General features: G+C 44.5%; 1 protein-coding gene across 4 annotated transcripts in view; it reads left to right on the top strand.

The window, feature by feature from the left end:
• The first annotated feature begins 9,825 nt into the window (after positions 1-9,825).
• Positions 9,826-25,769, top strand: part of GALK2 (galactokinase 2) — an 82,624-nt gene continuing 66,680 nt past the window's right edge. For 2 of the 4 annotated variants that reach the window (XM_073303965.1, XM_073303966.1), the window contains exons 1-3: positions 9,853-10,081; positions 15,065-15,153; positions 19,231-19,354. In XM_073303965.1, coding sequence (XP_073160066.1) covers positions 10,029-10,081; positions 15,065-15,153; positions 19,231-19,354 — 266 coding nt within the window. In that variant the 5' untranslated portion in view covers positions 9,853-10,028. Of the gene's footprint in view, positions 10,082-13,197; positions 13,260-15,064; positions 15,154-19,230; positions 19,355-25,769 lie in introns of all 4 variants that reach the window. The other 2 variants (XM_073303967.1, XM_073303964.1) reach the window with 2 other exon arrangements.

The following is a 25,769-nucleotide window of genomic DNA, read 5'->3' on the forward strand; positions in this document are numbered from 1 at the left end:
TTAAGATGCCACCGGACTTCCTGTAAAGACAAGTGGTCACTTGGATGAGCTATTACCAGCAGGATAGTGAGTTTGTGGACTTCCTGTAAAGACAAGTGGTCACTTTGGATGAGCTATTACCAGCAGGATAGTGAGTTTGTGTGTGTGGTTTTTGGGAGGGGGGTGAGGGGGTGAGAGAACCTGGATTTGTGCAGGAAATGGCCCAACTTTATTATCATGCACATTGTGTAAAGAGTTGTCACTTTGGATGGGCTATCACCAGCAGGAGAGTGAATTTGTGTGGGGGGGTGGAGGGTGAGAAAACCTGGATTTGTGCTGGAAATGGCCCACCTGATGATCACTTTAGATAAGCTATTACCAGGAGGACAGTGGGGTGGGAGGAGGTATTTTTTCATATTCTCTGTGTATAAATAAAGTCTGCTGCAGTTTCCACGGCATGCATCCGATGAAGTGAGCTGTAGCTCACGAAAGCTCATGCTCAAATAAATTGGTTAGTCTCTAAGGTGCCACAAGTACTCCTTTTCTTTTTGCGAATACAGACTAACACGGCTGTTACTCTGAAACCTGTAAAGACAGGACTTCTCCCCCCATTGTGTCACTGGAGCACATCATTGGGGCCCCTCTTGGGGAGCACTGTTTCTTCATTGCAACAGCGCTGTGCCAAATGTGAATGAATATAAGATCATGAAATGCAGAGAAACTTATTCTGGGGTCAGCTGTACTAGTTCTACATTGATGTCATTGATTTCACTCAAATTGCTCCTAATTTACATTGGGATGAGAGCAGAATGAGACCCAGAGTTCACATGCTCTAAACTACCTGCTACACACTGATGAGGCAAATCAACTACCCCAGACTGGGGATTCAAACTACTGCCCCATTCAAAATCTCTGAAAATAATAATAATGCAAAATGCCTTATGTATATTAATTGATTAATCAATAGTAAGAGGCTAATTCCTGTTTTATTTTGTTTGCTTCTTTTAGAAGCATAGAAGTATAGAATAGGAAGGGACCTCGAGAGGTCATCTAGTCCAGTCTGCTGCACTCAAGGCAGGACTAAGTATTATCTAGACCAGGGATCGGCAATCTTTGCCACGCAGCCCACCAGGGAAAGCCCCTGGTGGGCCGGGCCGATATGTTTACCTGCCGCTTCCGCAGGTTCGGCCGATCGCAGCTTCCACTGGCCGCAGTTCGCTGTCCCAAATGGGGGCTGCGGGAAGTGGCGGCCAGCACATCCCTCGGCCCGCGCCGCAGACCAGTGGGAGCTGCGATCGGCCAAACCTGTGGACATAGCTGGTAAACATACCAGCCCAGCCCACCAGGGGCTTTCCCTGACAGGTCCCATGCCAAAGGTTGCCGATCCCTGATCTAGACCATCCCTGACAGGTGTTTGTCCAACCTGTTCTTAAAAATCCCCAATGATGGAGATTACACAACCTCCCTAGGCAATTTATTCCAGTGCTTAACCACCCTGACAGTTCGGAAGTTTTTCCTAATGTCCAACCTAAACCGCCCTTGCTGCAATTTAAGACCATTTCTTCTTGTCCTATCCTCAGAGTTAAGAAAAACAATCCTTCTCCCTTCTCTTGTAAGAACCTTTTACATACTTGGAAACTGTTATATCCCCTCTCAGTCTTCTCTTCTCCAGACTAAACAAACTCAATTTTTTTTCAATCTTCCCTCATAGGTCATGTTTTCTAGACTCTTCACTGGACTTTCTCCAATTTGTCCGCATCGTTCCTGAAATGTGGCACTCAGAACCGGACACAATACTCCAGTTGAGGCCTAATCAGCGCGGAGTAGAGCAGAAGAATTACTTCTACTGGCTTGCTTACAATACTCCTGCTAATACATCCCAGATTGATATTTGCTTTTTTTGCACAGTGTTACACTGTTGACTCATATTTAGCATGTGATCGACTATGACCCCCAGATCCCTTTCCGCAATACTCCTTCCTAGGCAGTCATTTCCCATTTTGTATGTGTGCAACTGATTGTTCCTTCCTAAATGGAGTACTTTGCATTTGTCCTTGTTGAATTTCATCCTATTTACTTCAGACCATTTCTCCTGTTTGTCCAGATCATTTTGAATTGTAATCCTATGCTCTAAAGCAGTGGTTCTCAAAGCTGGACCGCCGCTTGTTCAGGGAAAGCTCCTGGCAGGCCGGGCCGGTTGTTTACCTGCCGCACCCGCAGGTTCGGCCTATCGCAGCTCCCACTGGCTGCGGTTCACCACTCCAGGCCAATGGGGGCTGCAGGAAGCGGTGCAGGCTGAGGGATGTGCTGGCCGCCCTTCCCGCAGCCCCCATTGGCCTGGAGCGGCAAACTGTGGCCAGTAGGAGCCGTGATCAGCCGAACCTGCGGATGCAGCAGATAAACAAACCGGCCCAGCCAGCTGGGGGCTTTCTCTGAACAAGCGGCGGACCGGCTTTGAGAACTGCTGCTCTAAAGCACTTGCAACCCCTCCCAGCTTGGTATCGTCCGCAAACTTTATAAGTGTACTCACTCTGCCATTATCTAAATCATTGATGAAGATATTGAACAGAACCAGAACCGATCCCTCCGGGACCCCACTCATTATGCCCTTCCAGCATGACTGTGAAACACTGATAACTACTCTCTAGGAACAAGTTTTCAATCACTAGACCCGCTAAATCAACCGCCAGTGGATTGATCTCAGAGTGTCGATCCCTGCTGTAGTGTAGACCTGCCCTGAGTAATTTTTGACTTGTTCTTTCCCTATTTTAGATGCTGATCCTACTTCATTTTTGCTGGGATTCACTATGTTAGACTTCCACTCGCCACCAAACTTCTTGATGAAAATTGAAACAAAGAAGTCATTAAGCATCTCTGCCATTTCCATATTTTCTGTTATTGTCTTTCCCCCCTCATTGAGTAACGGGCCTACTCTGTCCTTGGTCTTCCTCTCGCTTCTAATGTATTTGTAGAATGTTTTCTTGTTTCCTTTTATGTCCCTAGCTAGTTTGATCTCGTTTTGTGCCTTGGCTTTTCTAATTTTGTCCCTACATACTTGTGTTATTTGTTTATATTCATCCTTTGTCATTTGACCGAGTTTCCACTTTTTGTAGGACTCTTTTTTGAGGTTTAGATCATTGACTATCTCTTGGTTAAGCCACAGTGGTCTCTTGCCATATTTCCTATCTTTCCTATGCAGTGGGATAGTTTGCTCTTGTGCCGTTAATAATGCCTCTTTGAAAAACTGCCAACTGTCTTCAGTTGTTTTTCCCCTTAGACTTGCTTCCCATGGGATTTTACTACTAACTCCCTGAGTCTGCTAAAGTCTGCCTTCTTGAAATCCATTTTAGTACCCTTCCTAGGCTCTGAGTTCTTTACATTTAATCTAAGCAAAGAATATTTCAGTGAAAATTTAAAAAATCTATAACTCTTAAACCTTCTAAAGGTCAAGAAAATTGGGCCCTCAAAAATGAACTTATTCACCATGCTGGTTTGTTTGGGGGATTTATGTACCATCTAAGCATTCTCTGGGTGCAAGCTCAAAAAAGCAAGTTTTCACAAAATATATTAACCACTCAAGCTAATATGTATTTCCTTTATACAATGCCTTCCATCCACTTTTGAAGGACCCTTCCCAAGGCACTTCCCAGGCAATATATGTATAACACCACTGATAGGCAGACTCATCTTGGATAGAGGGCACAAGAATGTCAATGCTAATATCAGATTTAAACATATGGGAGGAAATTCATGGCATTGGTATAAAATTAGGTTTATGTCAAATAAATCTCATTATGGTTTTGGTCTATCTTTTGATGTTTTTCACTCTTAGTTTTTCACTCCTTCATCCCCTCCATTTGAAAATTCAGCTAGAACCACACACAAAAACATATGTATTATCCCCCTCCTTTCTCCTGGATATCTCTTGGAAAATCTCTTATTTTCCTTCTTCTTCCAGTCACCCTCTCTAGGCCTCTGCTGCAACTGCCCTCCTTCCCCATAATGCTTTCTTTTACTGACACAGGGAAGCAGACTTCCTGCTCGTGCCTTTTCTGCCCCCTCCACACTATATTCTAGAAGCTAACCTATCATCCTTTATTATTGTTATTTGTTATAATGGCAAGAGTGTGCTAGATGTTTCCTGGAGTGGTAGATCCAGGCAGCACCCTCCAGCTCCCAACAGGACAGGTGGTTTGAAAACAGCAACTGCTTCCACAAAGCCACCAAGCAATATCAGCAACCTTGCCAACTAGAGTCTATTTCCTCTTTGTGTGACTCAAGAGGAGGGAACAGACCTCAAAATTTATTTGACAAGTTGTAGTCAAAGTCAAACAAAGCACTAAATCACACATCTGTATCACAGTGTAAAGTGTATGATCTTTTGAATGATTATTGCTGAAATATAGGATAATATATTGACTTAGGATGAGGTGAGGAACACTAGAAAGCACACAAAGGCTGTCCTTTAAAATAAAAGACAAATACCACACTAATACATTATAGTGAGAAGAAGGGAAATTGCTTGATACGCCTGTACTGTGTGTTTCATTATAATAACCCCATTCCCTTTTACATATGCTCTTCTTTATATAATTTATACCTCTTGACCAACAGATCTGTAGTCATACTTCCATATGTTCCAAATCTCATATGACCAGGGCCTATTGTTCTGAATTTTTTTCTCCCTTAGCTTATACAAAAGGACTTGTGGCATAATTGATAATTACTTATGTTCTTGCAGTTGGTATGTGGTCCTTGGTTTTGAGTTGCTTGTGGGGTGTTTTAAGAATCTGTTCCTGCTCTGGAATTTAATCTGGGATGTTTCCGGTTTATTTTGATTTATGGTTTAGCTCATTCTTGATAATGTGCCCATGCCTTCAGGCATGGATGCCTAGAAATGAAAGGTTAATAGTATTATAATGTGCTGACTGGTGTATGTATATTACTGACCTCTATCTGACAAACTCAGAACTGCACAATTCAAATTCATAGGTATTCATAGGTCCTGATATTTCTAGTTACACTTTTGCTCAAGTGCTAGAGAGCTGAGTCCGCTTGGAGAAGGTGGCTTTGAATTCTCTCCTTCTGCAACCATGTAATTCTCAGATGGCCACGGATTTGGTTTGGTACATATGATCTACTGGCTACTTCCTGCTCTTTCGCAGCAGGCAGGGTTGTCGTTAGTTTTATGTTTTGTGCAATATTAAGCAACAACATTTCTTTTACTTCACAGATAAAATCTGATTTGGACATAGCTATCTGTATGCAAGAATAAAAGAACTCTTATGAAGACAAATGTAGGGTTTTGTCTGTTGGACTTTCAGAAACAGCCACTTACTTAGGTTCTTAAGTTTCTGGCAGCTCTTCAGGCCACCACCTTTTCATTGTACATGTCCTTCTTGGCTGGTTAAGGCCTAAGCTGCAGCTGAGGCTAAGTGAACTTTTTTCCATCTGCACATGATATAAAGAGTGAGATCTTTTCGTTTGGATGTTGATCTTGTTACACTTATCCATGTCTTTTGTCTGTTGAGACTAGATTACTGTAATGCACTTTGCTTGAGCCTACAGCTTAAACCACTGAAGTCAGTGCAGAATGGGACTATCCACTTATTACGATCATAATGAGAGCTCATAAAACCAGTGCTCTGTAAGCTGCACTGTCTCCTTCTAGGTTGAATTCAATATGTTTATCTTGACCTATAAAGCCTTACATGATTTGGGACCAAGCTACTTGAGAGTGTAGTTCTTCTTATGCAATATTGCAACAACTGATAATGCAAGATTGTCCTTGACAAAAAACTGATTCTCATAAATCCAATCCTGGAGAATTGCGACCTCTTCATGAGTGCACTGCGCAATACCTCCAAGACAGTGATGAGCAAACTTTTTGGCCCGAGGGCCACATCTGGGTATGAAAATTGTATGGCAGGCCATAAATGCTCACAAAATTGGGGTTGGGGTGCAGGAGGTGGTGAGGGCTATTGGCTGGGGGTGCGGGGCTCTGGGGTGGGACCAGAAATGAGGAGTTCAGGGTACAGGAGGGGGCTGGGGCAAGGATTAGGGTGTGGGGGGGGGGGAGTGAGGGCTCCGGCTGGAGATGTGGTTCCTGGGGTGAGGCTGGGGATGAGGGGGTTGGAGTGTAGGAGGGTGCTCCAGGCTGGGGCAGGGGACTGGGGCACAGGGTGGGAGTGAGGACTCCGGCTGGAGGTGTGGGCTCTGGGGTGGGGCTGGGTATGAGGGGTTTGGGGTGTAGGAGGGTGCTTCAGGCTGGGACTGAGGGGTTTGGAGTGTGGGAGGGGGCTCCAGACTGGGGCAGGGTATTGGGGCATGGGGGCGTGGGGGGTGAGGGCTCCGGCTGGGGATGCAGGCTCTGGTGTGGAGGTGGGGATGAGGGGTTTGAGGTGTAGGATGGTGCTGCAGGCTGGGATTGAGGGATTCGGAGGGTGGGAGGGGGCTCTGGGCTGGGGCAGGGGATTGGGGTGTGGGAGGGGCTCAGGGGTGCAAGCTCTGGGAGGCGCTTACCTCAAGCAGCTCCCAGAAGCAGCGGCATGTCCTCGCTCCATCTCCTACGCGGAGGTGCGGCCAGGGGGTCTGCACACTGCCCTGTACACAGGTGTCGCCCCTGCAGCTTCCATTAGCAGCAGTTCTTGCCCAATGGGAGCTTGGGGTGCTTGGGGTGGGGACAGAGTGCAGAGCCCATGGCAGCTCCTACACGTAGGAGCTGGAGGGGGGACATGCCGCTGCTTCCAGGAGCTCCAGGGCCAGATTAAATCAGCTGGTGGGCCGGATGTGGCCCGCGGGCCATAGTTTGCCCACCCCTGCTCCAAGAGGTATATACATTGAGGATGTAGAACTGAACACATACCAGGGTTTACTCCTGTGCTAACTGCCAGATATAAAAAATACCAACAAATGTTCCAAAGAGATCCTTTCCCGGAAAACACTATCACAGCAGGGACAGCCCTAGCTAACAAGCTTCAAGAAGAAAGGCAACAGAAATGGAAAGAATTGATTGAAGGAACACTAGCAGGAAGCATGGTTGACCATTCACAAGTTGAATAATGATCCGAAGAAAGTAGACCATAGCATCACCATAGCAACACCATAGCATCACAGCCAACCTAGTGGCACACCAGCTTCTGCTTAATGGGAAAGCTCTGAACAAGCAGCCTAAATATTAATTATACAGCAAACTGATCTGGAAGAAGATCATTTCAGCACACCATACACAATAGATGAACTCAGTGCCAGAATAAGTCACTTGAAGAACGACAAAGCAGTTGGACTCAAAGACATATGCATAGAGCAGATTAAGCATTTTGGTTCTGCAACCAAATTATGGGTATTACGCCTTTTTAACAATTGTCCATGAATTAGAATACCTAAATTATGGTGACGAGCCCATGTAATAGCTCTATTGAAGCTGGGGAAGGATGCCTCTGACCCAAAAAACTTCTGGCCAATATCACTTTTATGCCTAGAGCCCTGCAAATCCACGGATATCTGCTTTTGCGGATATCCACAGACCATTTTTGAGGATCGCGGATTGGATGCAGATACAAATTTTGTATCCGCACAGGGCTCTGTCTATGCCACCTCTATAAACTTTTACAAACACCTCATTCTCAGTCTCCTCTCACCTCATATTGAATGGCATCTAATATCTGAACAAGCTGGATTTAGATCAGGAAAGTCCTGCACTGACCAAATATTAAATATTAACCAGCATATAGATTTGAGAGAGGGATGACCACAGGCACTGTGTTCGTAGACCTATCAGTAGCATACAATACAGTCAACCACCAAACCTTGCTTGCCAAAGTCTTTTTTATGTAGAACTGTGCAAGAAATGGAACCACTGGAGATGATGATGAAATGGCCTCCCACAGGGCAGTGTGTTAGCACCAATCCTGACCAGTGACCAGCCCATACAGAGCAATACAAGGAGCTTTATTTTTGCCATGGTCTATGCATCATGTCACAGAAGATGGACTTTACCACTGTCAAGAATAGAATGATGTGCACTGAGCAACCTCCCAGCTTATTACAATAAGCAGCTTCGTGCTAACCCAACCAGGACACAGGTGATGGCCTTTCACCTACGCCATCGAGAAGCCAAGCGGAAACTAAATATCACACAGGATGGAATCCCACTGGCTAATCACCTGAACCCTGTCTACCTGGAGATGACATTGGACCTGACACTTTCCTTCAAAGCACATGTAAAGAAGATGAAAGGAAAAGTTAGTGCCTGTAACAACATCCTCCGAAAGTTGGTCACCTCAAAGTGGGGAGACAATCCAGCTACCCTGTGAACAACTGCTATCGCTTTGTGCTATTCCATAGCACAGTATGCATGCCCAGTGTGGGAACGATCCGTCCATGCTAAGAAATTAGACCCTGTTCTAAACTACAGTTGTTGTGGAATAACAGGATGTCTAAAGCCAACACCAAAGGATAGCCTCTACTTACCAGCTGGCACTACGTCACCTGGTATCAGAAGGACAGTAGCAAGCCAAAGGGAAAGATTGTGACAGATGGAAGATCCAAGGCATCTGTTATATGGTCACACAGAAGTAATCAAACACCTTAAATTGTGAAAGAGTTTTAAAACCAGTGTTGTGCCTTTCGATACAACAGCTCTAAGGCACAGTTGAGGTTATGGAATGAAAGACAATGCGAGTTGGATCCACTGAAATAGATCTGGAACCCCAGGAGGTCCTTCCCGGAGGGGAGGATACAGACTGGTCAATGTGGTGATGCCTGAACCGCCTGTGCACACAAACTGGCCGATCAACTACTTTTAATATGATCAAATGGGGCTACTCTAATGACACGAATATGCGAATATGGTGAGGTGCAAAATATGAAGCACTTGCTTGTTTGCCGACTCTTTGGGGTGACCTGTACAAAGGAGGATCTTGCTGCAGTGATGGAAAGAGCCATTGCTTGTGCACGGTTCTGGAAAAACATCTAGTTTGTGACAAGGACACGAGAAGAAGCAGAAGTGCAACATTGGAATTCACTTACCCTGTGGGTCTGCCAGAGCCCAGGTCTGTAAACCTTCTGAGCAAACTGAAAGGCCCTCTTTCCTCCTGCACAGTTAGAAAAGGGGTGGAATGAGGATTTGATAGGTTTATGGACGACTGATGTGAAGAGAGGATTGTTTTTACTCACCAGAGGGGTTAGTCGACACTAGAAATTTGTATGACAGTATACAATACTATCTATGTTAGGGCACTTATAACCTTATAGGATAGGTACCTTTTGGACTGTATGGATTGAAATAGCAGGATAAAATAACAAATAATAATAGCCATCAGCCTGCTGGGAGATGTAGCTGACCAAATCAGTTACTCCAAATAACCGGAGTCCCTATTCTGATGGATAATAGGGTGCCATAGGAAGGGGGGGGGGGAGAGAATCCAGCACACCATAGAAACACCCACAAATAACACAAACCATCAGAATAAAAAAAGCAACGCCTTCAGGATAAGGCATTTTGCTTCCTCTGTTAATGTTTATTTTGTGTTTTCACTGTATGGGTTTGTTGTGGGGGAGAGATCTGGGACCGACCTTGTTCGTGACCCTTGTTCAGAGGAGACATTGAGTCACGTTGCCCTTTTCTGCAATTACATTGTATGTTTTTAAGGCACTGGGCTGTCAGTCCTGGCTCGCTGGGAGAGAGACCCTCTCCTTGGGAATTGATTTGCTTTGTCTTTCACGGAGATCTTACACATCATTGGTGCAGACATTTAAAAAAAGAAACCCCTCCTCCGCTCCTATTGTCACATCAACGTCAAACGGCCTGCCGCGGGGGCGGAGCCGCTTGTCCGAGCCCTGCTGGATGTCTGGGCGGTGGCTTGCCCGGCAGCTTGGCACAAGCCCTGCCCCGAGCACCCGGACCTGGGCGGGGAGGAGGCAGGGCTCCCCCGCCGCCCGGAAGGAAGGGAGACCTTGCCTTGTCCCGTGATAGCAGCCTACGGTCCCGGCGGCAGGCAACCCGCCGCTGCCTCTCTGCCGCCCCGCACAGCCCCGCGAGGCCGAGGATGGCCTCGGACGCCCCCGCCACCCTCCCAGTCCAGCTGGCGGAGCAGCCCAGGTGGGTGGGTGTGTGGCCTGGAGCCGGGCCCGTTCGGAGAGCAGGGGCCCAGCCTGCGAGCTGGAGCGGCCCCGGCCCTAGGGGCTGCGGACGCTGGAGGCGGGCTGCAAAGCGGCTCCGTCTCTCTCGGGCTTTGCCGGGCAGCGGCCGGTGCGGAGGGCGCGGCAGCCGCCCCCCGGTGCAGGCTGTGTCCGGGCTCTCCTCTGTTCCGCAGTGACGGCGAGTGCCGCTGAAGGGCGCCAGCGGCACGGTCCTGGACCCTTTCATTTGTCCCCAGAAGGGTGGCCGGCCTCTCTACGTATAGGTGCTGGAACTAGGGTGCAGGGGTTGCTGCACCCCTTGGCTTGAAGGGGTTTCCATCATATCCAGGGTTTACAGTTTGGTTCAATGGCTCTCAGCCCCCCCAATGTAAACATTGTTCCAGCACCGCTGACGGTAAGCACAAGGAGCCACTTCGGGGGGCTATCCTGACTCTGATGGACCTAACCAGCTTTTCCCCCAGAATGGGAGGAAAGTCACCATTAGTGTGACCAGCCACCCTCAAACTGCTGATAGCCACATGGAAAGGGGGACTTTGTGCAATCCATCATCTCTTTGGGAGACTCTGGCAGAGGAGCCATCAGTGCAGATCCCTCTTCCCCCTTCCAGATGGGAGAATAAAGGGGGAGGAACCTCATAACCAGTTCAGGTTTCCCTGTTCCCTCTTCTGCTATGGCAGTGGGATGGCAACCCAGTCCTTGATCTTTCTCTCCTTCCCCACTCCAAGCTCCAACCCTGTCATCCCTAGGAATTCCAAACATTGGAAAGCCAACCCAAAAGGCAGTGCAAAGTTACCCCACATCACCTTTCCAATATTCCTTAACGAAAGAGGGACCACCTCTCTCCATGCCCCTGTGTCTAAGGCCTGCTCTGTTTGGAAGTGTTATCAGGAGAGTTAAATCTCATTGTGCAGCAGAAGAATGCAGGGAAAGTCCCGTAAACCTCTGATTTTATGTTAGCATTCAGAGAAGAGGTGTGTTCTAAATTGTTCCTTCTCCTGTCAGATTACACTGCATTTCACTTAATTTTAATTCACATCGTTTTGAAATTTGCCTGTGCAAAGCTGAAGCAAATGGGAGTTGTGTTGTTCAGCAACTCTGAAAAATCAGATCTGATTTAGATATCTAAATGGAAGCACCTATGTCAACATTTTGGCCAAAGTTTACAAATAGATGAGACTATTCTTGCTTACAAAACACATCTTGGGGTATGTCTACTCTTACAATGCTACTGCCGCAGAGCTGCAGTGCTGTAGTGTTTCAATGTAGACATCACCTGTGCCGGCGGGAGGGAATCTCCCATTGGCATAGGTAATCCACCTCACCGAGAGGTGGAAGAATTCTTGGGTTGACCTAGCACTGTCTACATAGGGACTTAGATAGGCTTAACTATGGTGCTGGGGGGCTGGAGTTTTCATATCCTTGACTGATGTAGATAAACTGACTTAATTTTCTAGTCTAGACCAGGCCTCTGAGAATAAATTAGTCAGTATAAATCAATCCCAGTTACCTCTGTTTATTCTTAGGCTATGTCTACACTGCACTTTCTTCGTTAAAACTTTTGTCACTCACAGGTGTGAAACCCCCCCCCCCCCCGAGTGACAAAAGTTTTAACGATGAAAAGCGCTGGTGGGGACAGTGCTTCGTCAGTGGGAGATGCTCTCCCGGCGACGAAGCTACCCCCCTCATTGGGGGTGGTTTTATTTTGTCACTGGGAGAGCTCTCTACTGGAGACAAAGAGCGTCTACACTGTGTACTTTACAACGGTTTGACTGTAGCAGCACAGCTGGGCCATTGTAAGATACGCAGTGTAGACATAGCCTTAGACCCCAGCACCACTATCAAAATAGCTCTAAGCCAAAGAGACATTCTGGATACAGACTCACAAGGAAATACAAGCATCTCACATTAACATAATTTCTAGCATTCTGCCAGCAAATTTCCCTGTGGACAGAAGCCTATTTGCAAGAGGCATTTTCATGATTGTGATCCAAAAAAGGGGTTGTGGAATGAGATGGCAAAATTTGCAGATGACAACAGGAAGAAAGACGAGTCAAGACTAGAGAAAAGTGCAAAGAAATTAAGAAATAGACATGGGAAAATGAGAACATTTAGAGATATAATAGGATAATATTTTCTTCAAGGCATAAGCCAACCAGCAAATGAAGAGGGATAGGAAGAATCTTTCCCTCTGGACACACTGTCTACCAGGAGGTTTCTTGCATATCTCTCCAAAGTATCAGATACTGTTCGTTTTAAAGACAGAATACTGGATTAGGTTGACCCCGGGTCTAATCTAGCAAGGCAATTCCTATGTTTTCATTTGTAAGCAGTCAAAGTGGATTAAAGTGCAGAAAGGTCTAATAAATAATTCACAACAGATGGTGGTCTCCTGTACAGCTTTATGACTAGAGAATTCTTGATTTGCTAAAATATTTAGAATATGGTTCAAGACAATGGTACGAAGTTTACAAAGGGATACAAATTAAAGTTAATCTAATGTGAAATATCATATCTTTTTTTTCATTGCTACTCCTGCTTGCTCTTTGCATTGACTACATTTGAAGTTCCAGTCTTGGGCTAAAGGTAGAAATCCTTCTAGGGCATGCTACAGCATTTGTTCTTAGGAAACTGGCTACAGAATACATTGAATTGGCTAGGTCCTTGGGAGCCACCCATTTCCTCAGAAACAGAAAGGTTTTTGAAGCAGTATAATAGCTGTTTCATGACATTATTTTTAAAGATTGTTTCTCCTTTATCCTACTTGACTTCTTGCACTTCATCTTTTTAATTTGCTGCTGCCTTTAAAGAAAGTTAACGGGCTGCTTTGTAACCAATATTACTTCAGTGCTGTTTTGATGTGAACTTACTATCATGTCTGTAATTACAGCTTCTCGTGCTGCACTAGGATGATGACTTAGCCCCTTCTCATCCTCCAGCTGCCCACTCACTGTCCTTGGTGTGATACTCAGGGAATCACTTGTTTACAAACACAGGAAGGGAGATAGCATTCTTCATAGTCTTATTAAACAGTGATTTTTCAAATCTTTATTTCCAATGAAACTTTCATGCTATTAGGTAAAACCAGAGGAAAATTTGAGAAAACCATTTGGGACAGTTGCTGAACCACTGTACAGAAGGTATTGGCTGTATAAGTCATGGGGGAAATATAGGCTGATGCTTAAGACATGGTATTTATAGTTTTTTGCATGCATGTATTTGTAAATAATTGTATAAATTCAGAAATTGGTTTTATCATTTTGATTTTTGTCAATTTGACTCCAGCCCTATCCCCAACTAAAAACCACAAATCCATAGCAGTAGTATCTCTACGGGCTCCACTCTTATGGTAGCATATGCAATTCTGGACAAACAGCTGATTTGACTGTGGTTTAGCGCAACATGAAATTAAAGTTTGTCAAGGGGATTGTTGTGTGGTGTTCAGAGCAGAAGGCTGAGAGTCAGGACTCCAGGATTCTGTTCCTTCCTCTGTCACGCATTTGTTTGGTGACCATGGGCAAGCTGCTTAACATCTCTTTGGCTCAGTTTTCTCACCTGTAAAATGGGAATAAATATACTTACCTCACATAAGTGTTGGGAGATTTAATTAAAAATTTGTAAAATACTTGGAAATGCTCAGATGGAAGGTGCCATAAAAGTGCAAAGTATTATTTAATCCAATATTTCTGTGAAATAGTAACTTTCCTTTCTCCCCTTTCTTTCTATCATTTTCCTAATGTCTGATCTTCTCTATGCCACAATAACTTCTTTCAAAAAATTGCTGAGAGACCAACGCCTAAATTTTCAAAACTTGCTACTGATTCTGGATATTTCAGTTTTTGACAAATTTAAGACACATTAAAGTGCCCTGATTTTCAGAAGGGCAGAGCACCTAGATTCTGAAAATCACCTCCTCTTCAGGGATTTTTAAGTTGAGTGTCCAAACATTGATGCACTAGTTGCTTTTGAAAATGTAAGAATTATCACACTGTCTGAAGTGGTTCATGACCGTGAGCGCCAGGGCAGACTGTCAAGAAGCAGGTCAGAGATTCCAGACTGGTTGTGTGTTCCATAATTAGATTTCACCAACCATAGGCGCTGACTTCGGCTGGCTACCCCCGGCCGTGCCCTGCCCCAACTCCACCCCTGCTCTGCCCGTTCATGCCCCACCCCCATTCCAATCCCTGCCCCAACTCCACCCCTCCCTGCCCCTATTCCAACTCCTTCCCCAGATCCCCGCCCCGGCCCTGCTTCCTCCCCTGAGCACGTCATATTCCCACTCCTCTCCCATCCCTCCTGGAGCTTGTTACGCTGCAAAACAGCTGTTTTGCGGTGGCAAGCGCTGGGAGGTAGTAGGAGAAGCGGGGATGTGGTGTGCTCAGGGGAGGAGGCGGAGGTGAGGTGGGGCAGGGGTGGGAAGGGGAGCTTGGCTGCCAGTTGGTGCAGTGCACCCACTAATTTTTCCCTGTTGGTGCTCCAGCGCCTATGTAACCAACCCAATAACAAGTGTGAGGTCCTAAAATATTATAGCAGTCTTACCATGGAGTCACAGACAGTCCCCTTCACCATTCCAGTCTATCTTGCCACCCAGGCAAGCTGGACTTAGGCATGGTCTACACTACAGAGTTAGGTCAACGTAAGACAGTTGAATAAGTGTCTACGCTACAATGTCCTCTCGCCAACTTAACTCACCTGCTACGCCGACCTAATAACTACTCCACCTCCATGAGAGGCGTAGTACTTAGGTCAGTGTAGTTGCTTACATAGCTTGTTGCTGCCTTTGACAATCCGAGTTGTTAGGGATGCGCAGTGCTAGCAGAAGTAGGGTAGTGTGATCATGAACAGCCAATTTCACGGGCACTGCCTTCTTCTGGGCCCCAGGGGTGCATGGATTTCCTGCGTTTTCCAATGTATTCCTTCTAAAGGATTCCAACCTGCCTTTCAGATTGCTGAAGCTGAAGAAGATGTTTATTTCTAAATTTGGATCGGCTCCCAAGTTTTATGCTCGTGCACCAGGGCGAGTCAACTTAATAGGTAAAAGAAGAATATTATTTTCTTTAAATTTATGGCAAGTTCCAAACATACAACCTAAATGTTTGTGATCTTTTTATTTTTGGTCAAGGGGTGCCTGTGCTTGACATTAAGTCATAAATGGGAAGGAGAAAATATTACTTCATTAGCTTTTAACTGCATATTATTACAACCTGTAGTTCACATTAAGGTCACAATTCAGGACAGCATCTTTATTCAGGACGGGTGTAATTTTATATTTTAAGTGCCATCTTGAATAGGTAAGGAGTTAAGGACATAAATGCTTTTCTGAATCAGTGCCTAAAAATCTCCTTCCTGGTTAGGTTTAGGGCTCATTTCCCTACCATGGTTTCTGCAGCTCAGTCTCAGGCAGATCTAGGATGCAGTTGAAGTTTGTAAGATGGTATCATGAAATCAACCCACATCTTTTCTCACTACTACAATTCAAATCTTCAAACATAGTAATGCATCCTGGCACAGAGTACTACATTTTGATGAGAGCTGGAAATGTTCTGCCATAGTTTTCCCTCCCTCATTCTATAGAAATTCCACACAGTTGAGCCCACAGAGATTAGAATAGTAAGTTGGTCTGGGAAGTAAATATGGTTATTTCATACCTGTTTTTTTAAAATGTGGCTTCATTCTGGAGACACCCATTTTTATTTTATGATCATGCTCTTTCTAGAGTTCAGTTCTCTGTGTAATTAGAATATGACCCAGCCAGTCAGGCAACTTTCTCCGTGAAAGGGTTTTTGCTACAGATATGGCAAATATAGTGCAATAGAGCTCTCAGAGGGCCGGGTGGTCTAGGGGGTAGTGCACCCAGTATTGCCTCTCAATACGAAGGCCTTTCTGTCCAGTTCCTCACCTGAGGATGGGTTTAGCTTCCCCTCAGGTTGCAATGTCCTTGCCCTCTTCTTATCAGAGGGGGGAAGTGAGAGTGGAATGTGGCTTATGCCTTACCTGCAACAGGGTAGGGGACCTTGGGCCTTCCCATTCCACTGGCTCCCACCCAGAGCCCTATGAGATTCAACAGTGTCCAGCACCGTGGCGTGCCCTCAGAGTTACCCTCTCTGGGTCACTTCTTACCATCTGTCTGTCCTCCAAGGTGCCAGTATAACATAACAAAAGAAAAGACAACTAAACCTTCAGCCCCGACTGGACTCCGCGTGCAGTCCTACTCCCCATAGGGAGGCTTTTTCAGCACCCTTGTCCAGGAGCCTTCAGGTTAGGTCTGTCTTCCTCCCCAACCTCTCACTGACTGAGTTGTGTTGCTCCTTTTTAAGCTTCCTCTCCAGCTGGAGCATGCTTTGCAGGTCTGGAGGGACAGGGCTACCTGGGGCCAGTATTGTCCTTTAACCCCTTTGGGCCCAGTGTGGGGTTTGTAAACCCATCACATACACATTAAAAACATTAATTAGCCTGTTATGCAGTCAATTTAAATTTTTACTTTGAACATCTGTCATGTGAGATAATTAGAGTGGAGAACAGATGTTGCCTGAAAATTATTCCTAACAGAGAAGGTACTTGCTATGTCCATTTTCTTTATTGAATGTTATTTTGTATGTTATGAACAATTGTATTAATGATGATTTAAATATTAGTATTTTCCTGGAAAAAGTCCAGCTATGGTATGAAAAATGAATTCCTGCAAAAGCCTTATGCAGTGGGTGATGAATCATTCAGATGAGCAGAAGTTGTCGCGGGAAGGGAAATTATGTATTGCATTTATGTTTGCGGTATGCTAACCATAGGTGAAATGGAAATAATTTAACTTGCTTGTCTTGCTAATTTTACCAGTTACATGTCAAGCACAAATAGTCTTCCTGCTCTAACTGCCGGATAACAGTCCATCTATCACCTTGTAATTTTGTTAAAGAACATAAAGGTTTAAAAAGAAATGAAGGTTACAAAAAATCATTATAGAAATGTAAAGCTTTGGTGCCTTAGTATGAAAGTTAAGATGTGCAGAACAGTCTAGCAGTTGGGATTTTAACAATAAGAGCTGTAAAGTGTATATTCTGAAATGACTGGCAGAAATTGTCTAGGACATGAAGCAATTCTGCACTCCTACACTAGCCATTAGAATCAAGGATGTTTCTTCTGCTGCTGCTGATTCATAGATTCCAAAGCCCGAAGGGGCCTTTGTGATCATCTAGTCTGAACTTCTGTATTATACAAGCCCTAGAACTTCCCCAAAATAATTCCTTAAATATATCTTTTTAAAAAAATCCAATCTTGAGTTCAATATTGCCTGTGATAGAGAATTCACCATGACCCTTGGTAAATTGTTCCAGTGGTTAATTACTCTCACTGTTAAAAATGTTCACCTAATTTCCATTCCAAATGTGTCTAGCTTCAACTTCAGTTATTGGAGCATGTTATACCTTTCTCTCTTCTAGATTGAAGAGCCCAGTATTAAATATTTGTTCCCCATGTAAATCAAGTCACCCCTTAACCTTCTCTATATTCAGCTAGATAGACTGAGCACCTTGAGTCTATCATTATAAGGCTGGTTTTCTAATAGTTCTCGTAGCTGTTCTCTGAACCCTTTCCAATTTATGAACATCCTGCTTGAACTGTGGACATCAGAGCTGGACACAGTATTTCAGCAGCAGTTGCACCAGTGCCAGAGGTAAAATAACCTCTCTACTCTGACTTGAGAGTCCCCTGTTTATGCATCCCAAGATCGCATTACCCCTTTTGGCCACAGCTTTGCACTGGGAGCTCAAGTTCAAAAGATTATCCACCATGACCCTCAAATCTTTTTCAGAGTTACTGCTTCCCCCATCCCATATGGATGGTCTACATTCTTTGTTTCTTGATGTTCACATTTATGTTTCGCTGAATTAAAACACATATTGTTTGCTTGTGCCAAGTTTACCAAGCAATTCAGATCACTCTGTATTAGTGACCTGTCCTTTTCATTATTTACCACTCCCCCAATTTTTGTATCATTTGCGAACTTTATCAGTGATGATTTTATGTTTTCTTCCAGATCACCGATAAAAATGTTAAATGGCAAAGGGCCAAGAACAGATTGCTGAAGGCCCCACTAGCAATACACCCACTTGACAACGATTCGCCGTAGACAATTATATTTTGTGATCTACCAATTAGCCAGATATAATGGTGCCATGTTAATTTTATGTCATTCTACTTTTTTTCCATCAAAATGTCAGGTAGTACAAGTAAAACATCTTACAGAAGTCTATTATGTTGTCTTTATCAAACAAACTTGTAATCTCAATTTAATTTGACAGGATCTATTTTCCATAAACCTATGTTGACTGGCATTAATTATATTACCCTCCTTTAATTCTTTATTAATTGAGTCCTGTATCAGCCGCTCCATTATCTTGCCCAGGATCAATGTCAGACTGATATGCCTATAATATTGGCACAACATTATCTTTCTTTTCTTCCAGTCTTCTGGAACTTCCCTAGTGTTCCAAGACTTATTGAAAATCAACATTAACGGTTCAGCAAGCTCCTAAGCCAGCTCTTTTACAATTCTTGGATGCAAGTCATCTGGATTTAATGATTTTAAAATGTCTAACTTTAGTAGCTGCTGTTTAACATCCTCCTGAGATACTAGTGGAATGGAAAGAATGTTATCATCCTATGAGAATACTACATTATCTGTTATTTTGCCAAATACAAAACAGAAATATTTATTGAACACTTTTGGCTTTTCTGCATTATTATTAATAATTCTACCATTTCCATCTAGTAATGGACCAATACTATTGTCAGGATTCTTTTTGTTACCAATATACTTAAAAACTCCTTATTGTCCTCTGCTAGCCCCAGATTTGTCTGTGTGTCCCTTTGCTTCCCTTATCTGTTATCTACAATTCTTAGCTTCTGGTTTATATTCATGACTATCAACTTGTATTAGTTATAGGTTTCATTATTGTTTTTTATAGGTGCCTTCACTTTCCTTGTAATCTAGGTCATTTTTTTAACCCATTTGGCCTTCCTCAATTGTGGTCTTTTTGGGCATCTAGTAACATGTTCTTAAACAAGGATTATTCCAAAATGCTGTTAATTTTCTGTTATTATTTTGTTGTTTTCTAGGAGAACATATAGACTACTGTGGATATGCTGTGCTCCCTATGGCTATAGAGCAAGACATACTTATAGCTGTTGAACCTGTAAAACCTCAAGTTGTCCAACTAGCCAACACAAACCCTTTGTACTCGTAAGTATTAATTTATTTCTTATATTAATTTATAATGCACTCATCATTTCTTATACTAATTTGTAATGCACTCAATTGCACCACAGTTACAAGATAAACTTGTAAAAGCCAAGTTTAAACCAATGTAAGTGTCTTCAGAAGTGGAACATCTGTATGCAGACAAATCCTCAAAGGGCAGAGTGCCACCTACTGAAGCACGAACAGTACTTCCTTTAGAAACCAGGTGTTGCTTGAAGTGTTCCCTTAGCCCTGCTCTACATTGGGTGGTGGGGGGGATCGATCTAAGATTATGCAACTTCAGCTACATGAAGAACGTAGCTGAAGTCGACATACTTAGATCGACGTGCCGTGCTGTCTTCACCGTGGTGACTCGACTGCTGCTGCTCCCGTCGACTCCGCCTGCGCTTCTCGGGTGGAGTACAGCGATCGACGGGAGAGCCCTCGGGGGTCGATTTGTCGCATCTAGACTAGACGCAGTAAATTGATCCCGGCTGGATCGATTGCTGCCCGCCGATGCGGCGGGTAGCGTAGACATACCCTCACAGACACTGGCCCAACCTGACCCTGTTCAGCTTGTGAAATCTGCCAGCGCACAGCATGTGATGATATATTTAGAGATTAATTGTGTACAATGGTATAGCAAAGGTGTATGTCAGGGGTGAGCAAACTATGGCCCGCGGGCTACATCCGGCCCACAGGACCATCCTGCTAGGCCGCTGAGCTCCCGGCTGGGGAGGCTCGCCCCCTGCCCCTCCCCCACTGTCCCTCCTTCCCTGCAGCCATGCCACCGTGCAGGCAGCGCGACTTGCACCTGCCCACTTCCCAGGCTTTCCAATAAGCCTGTCCTGCCGCTCTGAACGGCATGGTAAGGGGGCGGGAGGAGTGGGGGGCAGGAGGTCCTGGGGGGCAGTCAGGGGATGGGGGACGGTTAGATGGGATGGAGGTTCGGGGGGGGCGGTCAGAAGTCAGGGAGTGGGGGGCGGTGAATAGGGTGTGGGCTCCCAGGGGGGCGGTTAGGGACGGGGGTCCCGGGAGGGGGCAGTCAGGGGACAAGGAGCAGGGGGGGTTGGATAGGGTGTGGGGTCCCAGGGGGGCGGTTAGGGACGGGGGTCCCGGGAGGGGGCAGTCAGGGGACAAGGAGCAGGGGGGGTTGGATAGGGGGTGGGGCCCCGGGGGGCAGTTAGGGGCTGGGGGTCCTGGGGCCCCACCCAGGAGTTCTGAGGGGGGCAGCCAGGGGGCAGATAGGGGGCGGGGGCCAGGCTGTTTGGGGAGGCACAGCCTTCCCTACTCGGTCCTCCATACCGTTTTGCAACCCCAATGTGGCCCTCGGGCCAAAAAGTTTGCCCACCCCTGGTGTAAGTGAATTTCTGTAAATACTATAACAGTTTTCTCAGCAGTACAAAATCTAATCAGATGGAATGTCACTGGTTCTAGTTATGCTATATATACACTGTCTAAGAGGGTGAGGTTTACTACTTCTCTCCTCCACCTCTGTTCAGGTTTCCCCTAGCACAGCCCTTCTCTCAGAAGGCCACTTTGGCCAAATAAAATTCAGAAACCTTTTCATTGCAGGTTTGACTGTTGAGAGGGAGGGATTCCAGAATTAAAATAGGCCTGTTCTCTAAATCGAGTATCACTCTCGTTAAATTCAGATGCTGCATGACTTCTAGGGCCATGTTATATTTGCAGGGGAAGAGCTGTTTTGATAGGTGTTCAGTGAAGCAGTGACAGAAAATTTAAGCACTTTGACTAGACTGGTCTTTGAGCCAGGACTTGGCACAGCAAATAAGAACCTAAATAGCCCCCTATTAAAACAAGTAGAATTGAAACTAAACCTAGAATTATAGTTCTTGAATTAAAATAGCATGGACAATCAATATATTTTTGTAGCTGTTTTGGCTTCCATTTGAACTCATGTGGTTTTGGCTTAGGAGAGCTTTCTGCAGACAGCATCTCTGCTTCACTGTAGCCCTCCTGGTTAAAAGCAAAAAGGAACGTATCTTTCAACACTTTTGAGCATTATACTATCAACAATTGCCTTTGAGCTGCTGAGTCTTTTTTTACCAATCTGTCACAGATCTAGGGTTTATGCATATGCTGAATGAAAAGCATGTGCCCTTTGCTAATGAGGGATAACCACAAGTCTCCATAGAGTTACCCTTTCTTAGCTCAACCTTGATTTTACAGACTGCTGAAACGTTTCACAATGTTTCAAACCTGTTTCACCCTGGAGAGTTCATTTAAACTTTTAGTAAAGTGATAACAGAACAAGTTGCAAAGAGTTACCTTTTCAGATCGTAAAAGCTTCTCTGCTGACAAGGTGCCCTTTGATATCAGTTGGACCAAAGGACTATTCAAAACCTGTGCAACCTTTTGAGGTTTCACTAGTCTAATGCCACCATAGTAAAGAATATGAAGATAGAGACTATCTTGACCAAACTTCAAAGGGATTGGGGAAATACTACAGGATAATAGCCGTCAGCTGGGTATCCATCTCATGGCACAGTAGGAAAGCCTTGTATTCAAGAAATCAAAGAGTCATTAGTAAAGGGTTCCTAAACTTCAGATAACAGACTGAAGCTTCAGTAGACAAGCTGATGAGAGCCAAATTGTCCAGAAGAAACAAGATTTAAATAGCATTTAAGAAAAAAAAACCCAAAACCCTCAACCACATCGACATTTCTCACTGCACGAGCAAGCTCCTCTGTACTTTATGTACAGATATATGAATTCTGGAGTCTAACCTTGCAGCAAAGGTTAATTTCCCCAAGCATTCTTTGACATTCTTTGATTAAAGAGGGATAAAGAATGATTTGAACAATCTGTGTCCTAAACAGAAAAATTGCTAGTGACAGGTCAAATATATTGAACAGTGTGTGAATGAGTCAAGTGCCTTAGCTGTGCATGTGGCAAGGGCAGAGGTATGTGTCCATAAGCTGGCTGATTTGGGTGTGCCATGACAAACCTACTGAGTGATGTCATTGTAGTGCTTTTATCCACATTGAGTATGTCTACACAGCATTTTGGAGCAAGCAGGAGTGAGCTGCTCTACCGGTGTCAACAGACATGGTCAAGCAGGGCTCATGCTAGTGCTCTAAAAATAGCCGTATAGACAGTGTTTTGAACTTGTGGCTCAGACTGTAGCTCGGGCTGCATTTTGGAGCAAACAGGAGGGAGTCTCTCAAGTCTGTCAATCCTCTTCAGGGAGGCTCACTCTTGCTTGCTCCAAAATGCTGTGTAGACATTGTCAGACATTCTATTTATATACATGGACATCACTTTCCACTATACTGTGCTTCCTTCAGTTTGAGTTTTAAAGGTGACCTGCAAATATAATGCATAAGCTTCTCTTTAGCAATGAGGGGGAAATTCTGCTTCCTCCTCCTTGACTGCAGAGGGCCCTACCTGCACCTGAATCATTATGGGGGGGACAGTATTCTAATGCACTGTTTATGTGAACTAGATGTTCTTCAATTTCCCTAGCTATGACCAAAGCCAGTAGCAAGAGAATAGAGAAAGGAATAGTAGCTCTGTTCCTGCAAGGTACCATAGACTTCAGTGAGTGTTGAGGAAGCCGATCAACTTCCTAGAGATCCTCAGTAACTTTCAGGATCAGGCTCAGACTGAATATCCTCTAAATAAGAGTTTAGCTCTATAACTGGTAAGCTACAGAAATGCAAAAACCACTGCAGCTAAAACAAGAATCAAATTGCTCAAAAAAGAGTCCTAAGAAATTATTTCAGTATTGATGTAATTTCCAGAGTAGTTTTAAAACGTCAAAATTTTTTTTTAGCATCACTGTTCATTTTACAAATAGGTTCCCCCCCTTTTTATTTAAACTATATTGTATCAGGCTTGGCAAGGACTTATGCCTGTGACACGTAGCAAATAAAAAGCCAACTTCTCTTGCAGTTCCTGTTTGAGGAGGTTTCAAAAATTAGCATTGTGCACTCCAAGAAGTCATAATTTTCCTTTATCCCAACGGCCAGGAAATGGAACCACATACTTTTTACTGTTTTGCTTTGTCATATAAAAGAATAAAAGGTACAAAGAAAATCTGAGAGATGTTTATTTTGGAGATAAATGGACTTCAAACCTACTTCCTATCACAGACAACAACAATTTACACACACTGATTGTCACCCCTGTTTTTTGGGGGGATTATCCAGAAAACAAATTTAAATGAACCTAGCAATGGCATGTTTCTCATCACTCCAGATAAATATTTTCTCTTCTGTTGTTCAAATAGCTTAGCTATTTTGTTGTGTTCAAAAGTCATAAGCAACGAGGCTTTCACCTCTTCCTCTAGGAGACTATTCCACAGTCTGATAGATCTCAAACTGGAATATTTTCCTGATATCCAGCCTGAATTTTCTCTGTCTTAATCTCATCTCATTGCTTCTGCATAAACCCCTTGTATCACCCAAACTAACCACCCTCCCCATCTTCTTGTTAACTGTCTACAAATATTTTAATATTGCCTTCTTCACAAGGTCCCATTAAATGGTACTGTTGTGTATAGTTGAAATCATAGCAGACTGTGCATCATGTAGCAAGCTATGTTGTTCCTTTTAATGTTAACCTCTCCAAAATGCTGTAAAGATTGAATTCAATTAATGTTGGACTTGAGGATACAAATGAAAAAATAAAGTTAGTGAATAATAAGCATGAGAGCTGAAACTGTAACCTTGGTTAGAACTAGGTCATACGTTCCAGACTAGAAATGCAGTGGCCAACTACAATGCTAGCAAGGACTCTGAAAGTCTGGTGCCACTGCTGGGAGTAGACTCTTCAAAGAGGGAGCAGAGTTTCTGCCACCGTTTGACGCCAGTCAGGAGACGAAGGGCTGATCTACACAGAGAAGTTATGCTGCTTTAATTGTACGGGTCTAGTTAAAGTGTTACAAACTCCCCTTTGTTGTTATATCAATATAAAGGTGTTTTATACCAATAATAGCGGCAAAGAGTCCTGTGGCACCTTACAGACTAACAGATGTATTGGAGCATAAGCTTTCGTGGGTGAATACCCACTTCGTCAGATGCATGTAGTGGAAATTTCCAGAGGCAGGTATAAATATGCACGCAAGAATCAGGCTAGGGATAACGAGGTTAGTTCAATCAGGGAGAACGAGGCCCTTTTCTAGCAGTTGAGGTGTGAACACCAAGGGAGGAGAAACTGCTTCTGTAGCTGGTGAGCCATTCACAGTCTTTGTTTAATCCTGAGCTGATGGTGTCAAATTTGCAAAAGAACTGAAGCTCAGCAGTTTCTCTTTGAAGTCTGGTCCTGAAGTTGTTTTGCTGCAGGATGGTGACCTTTAAATCTGCTATTGTGTGTCCAGGGAGGTTGAAGTGTTCTCCTACAGGTTTTTGTATATTGCCATTCCTAATATCTGATTTGTGTCTGTCCTATCTCGGGAACTCTCTTTCTGCCCTGCCACCCCCACAAACATGATACAGTTCTGTGGTGATCTGGAAGCCTACTTTCGCCGTCTCCGACTCAAAGAATACTTTCAAGATAACACTGAACAGCGCACTGATACACAGATACCCTCCCACCAACAACACAAGAAGAACTCCACATGGACTCCTCCTGAGGGTCGAAATGGCTTCTGCTGATGTGCACAGGCAGAAATTGTGGAAAAAACAACGCTGCTTGCCTCATAACCTAAGTCTTGCAGAACTCAATGCCATCCACAGCCTCAGAAACAACCCTGACATTATAATCAAAGAGGCTGATAAAGGAGGTGCTGTTGTCATCATGAACAGGTCTGATTACCAAAAGGAGGCTGCCAGACAACTCTCCAATACCAAATTCTACAGGACACTTTCCTCAAATCCCACTGAGGAATACACTAAGAAACTGCACCCTCTACTCAGGATACTCCCTACACTAACACAGGAACAAATCAACATACCCTTAGAGCCCCGACCGGGGTTATTCTATCTACTACCCAAGATCCACAAACACGGGAACCCTGGATGCCCCATCATCTTGGGCATTGGCGCTCTCACTGAAGGACTGTCCGGATATGTGAACAGTATCCCTAATGATGCCACAGCACAACTGGTTGCTGAGCTCTGTAACTTTATCCTCACGCACAATTATTTCAAATTTGGTGACAATATATACCTCCAGACCAGTGGCACCGCTATGGGCACCCGCATGGCCCCACTATATGCCAAAATTTTTATGGCTGACCTGGAACAATGCTTCCTCAGCTCTCGTCCACTCACGCCCGTTCTCTACCTACGTTACACTGATGACATCTTCATCATCTGGACCCATGGGAAGGAAACCCTGGAAGAATTCCACCACGATTTCAACAGCTTCCACCCCACCATCAACTTCAGCCTGGACCAATCTACACGGGAGGTCCACTTCCTAGACACCATGGCGCAAATAAGTGACGGTCACG

Source organism: Lepidochelys kempii, chromosome 10 (genome assembly GCF_965140265.1).
Source record: "Lepidochelys kempii isolate rLepKem1 chromosome 10, rLepKem1.hap2, whole genome shotgun sequence".
Lineage (NCBI taxonomy): Eukaryota > Metazoa > Chordata > Testudines > Cheloniidae > Lepidochelys > Lepidochelys kempii.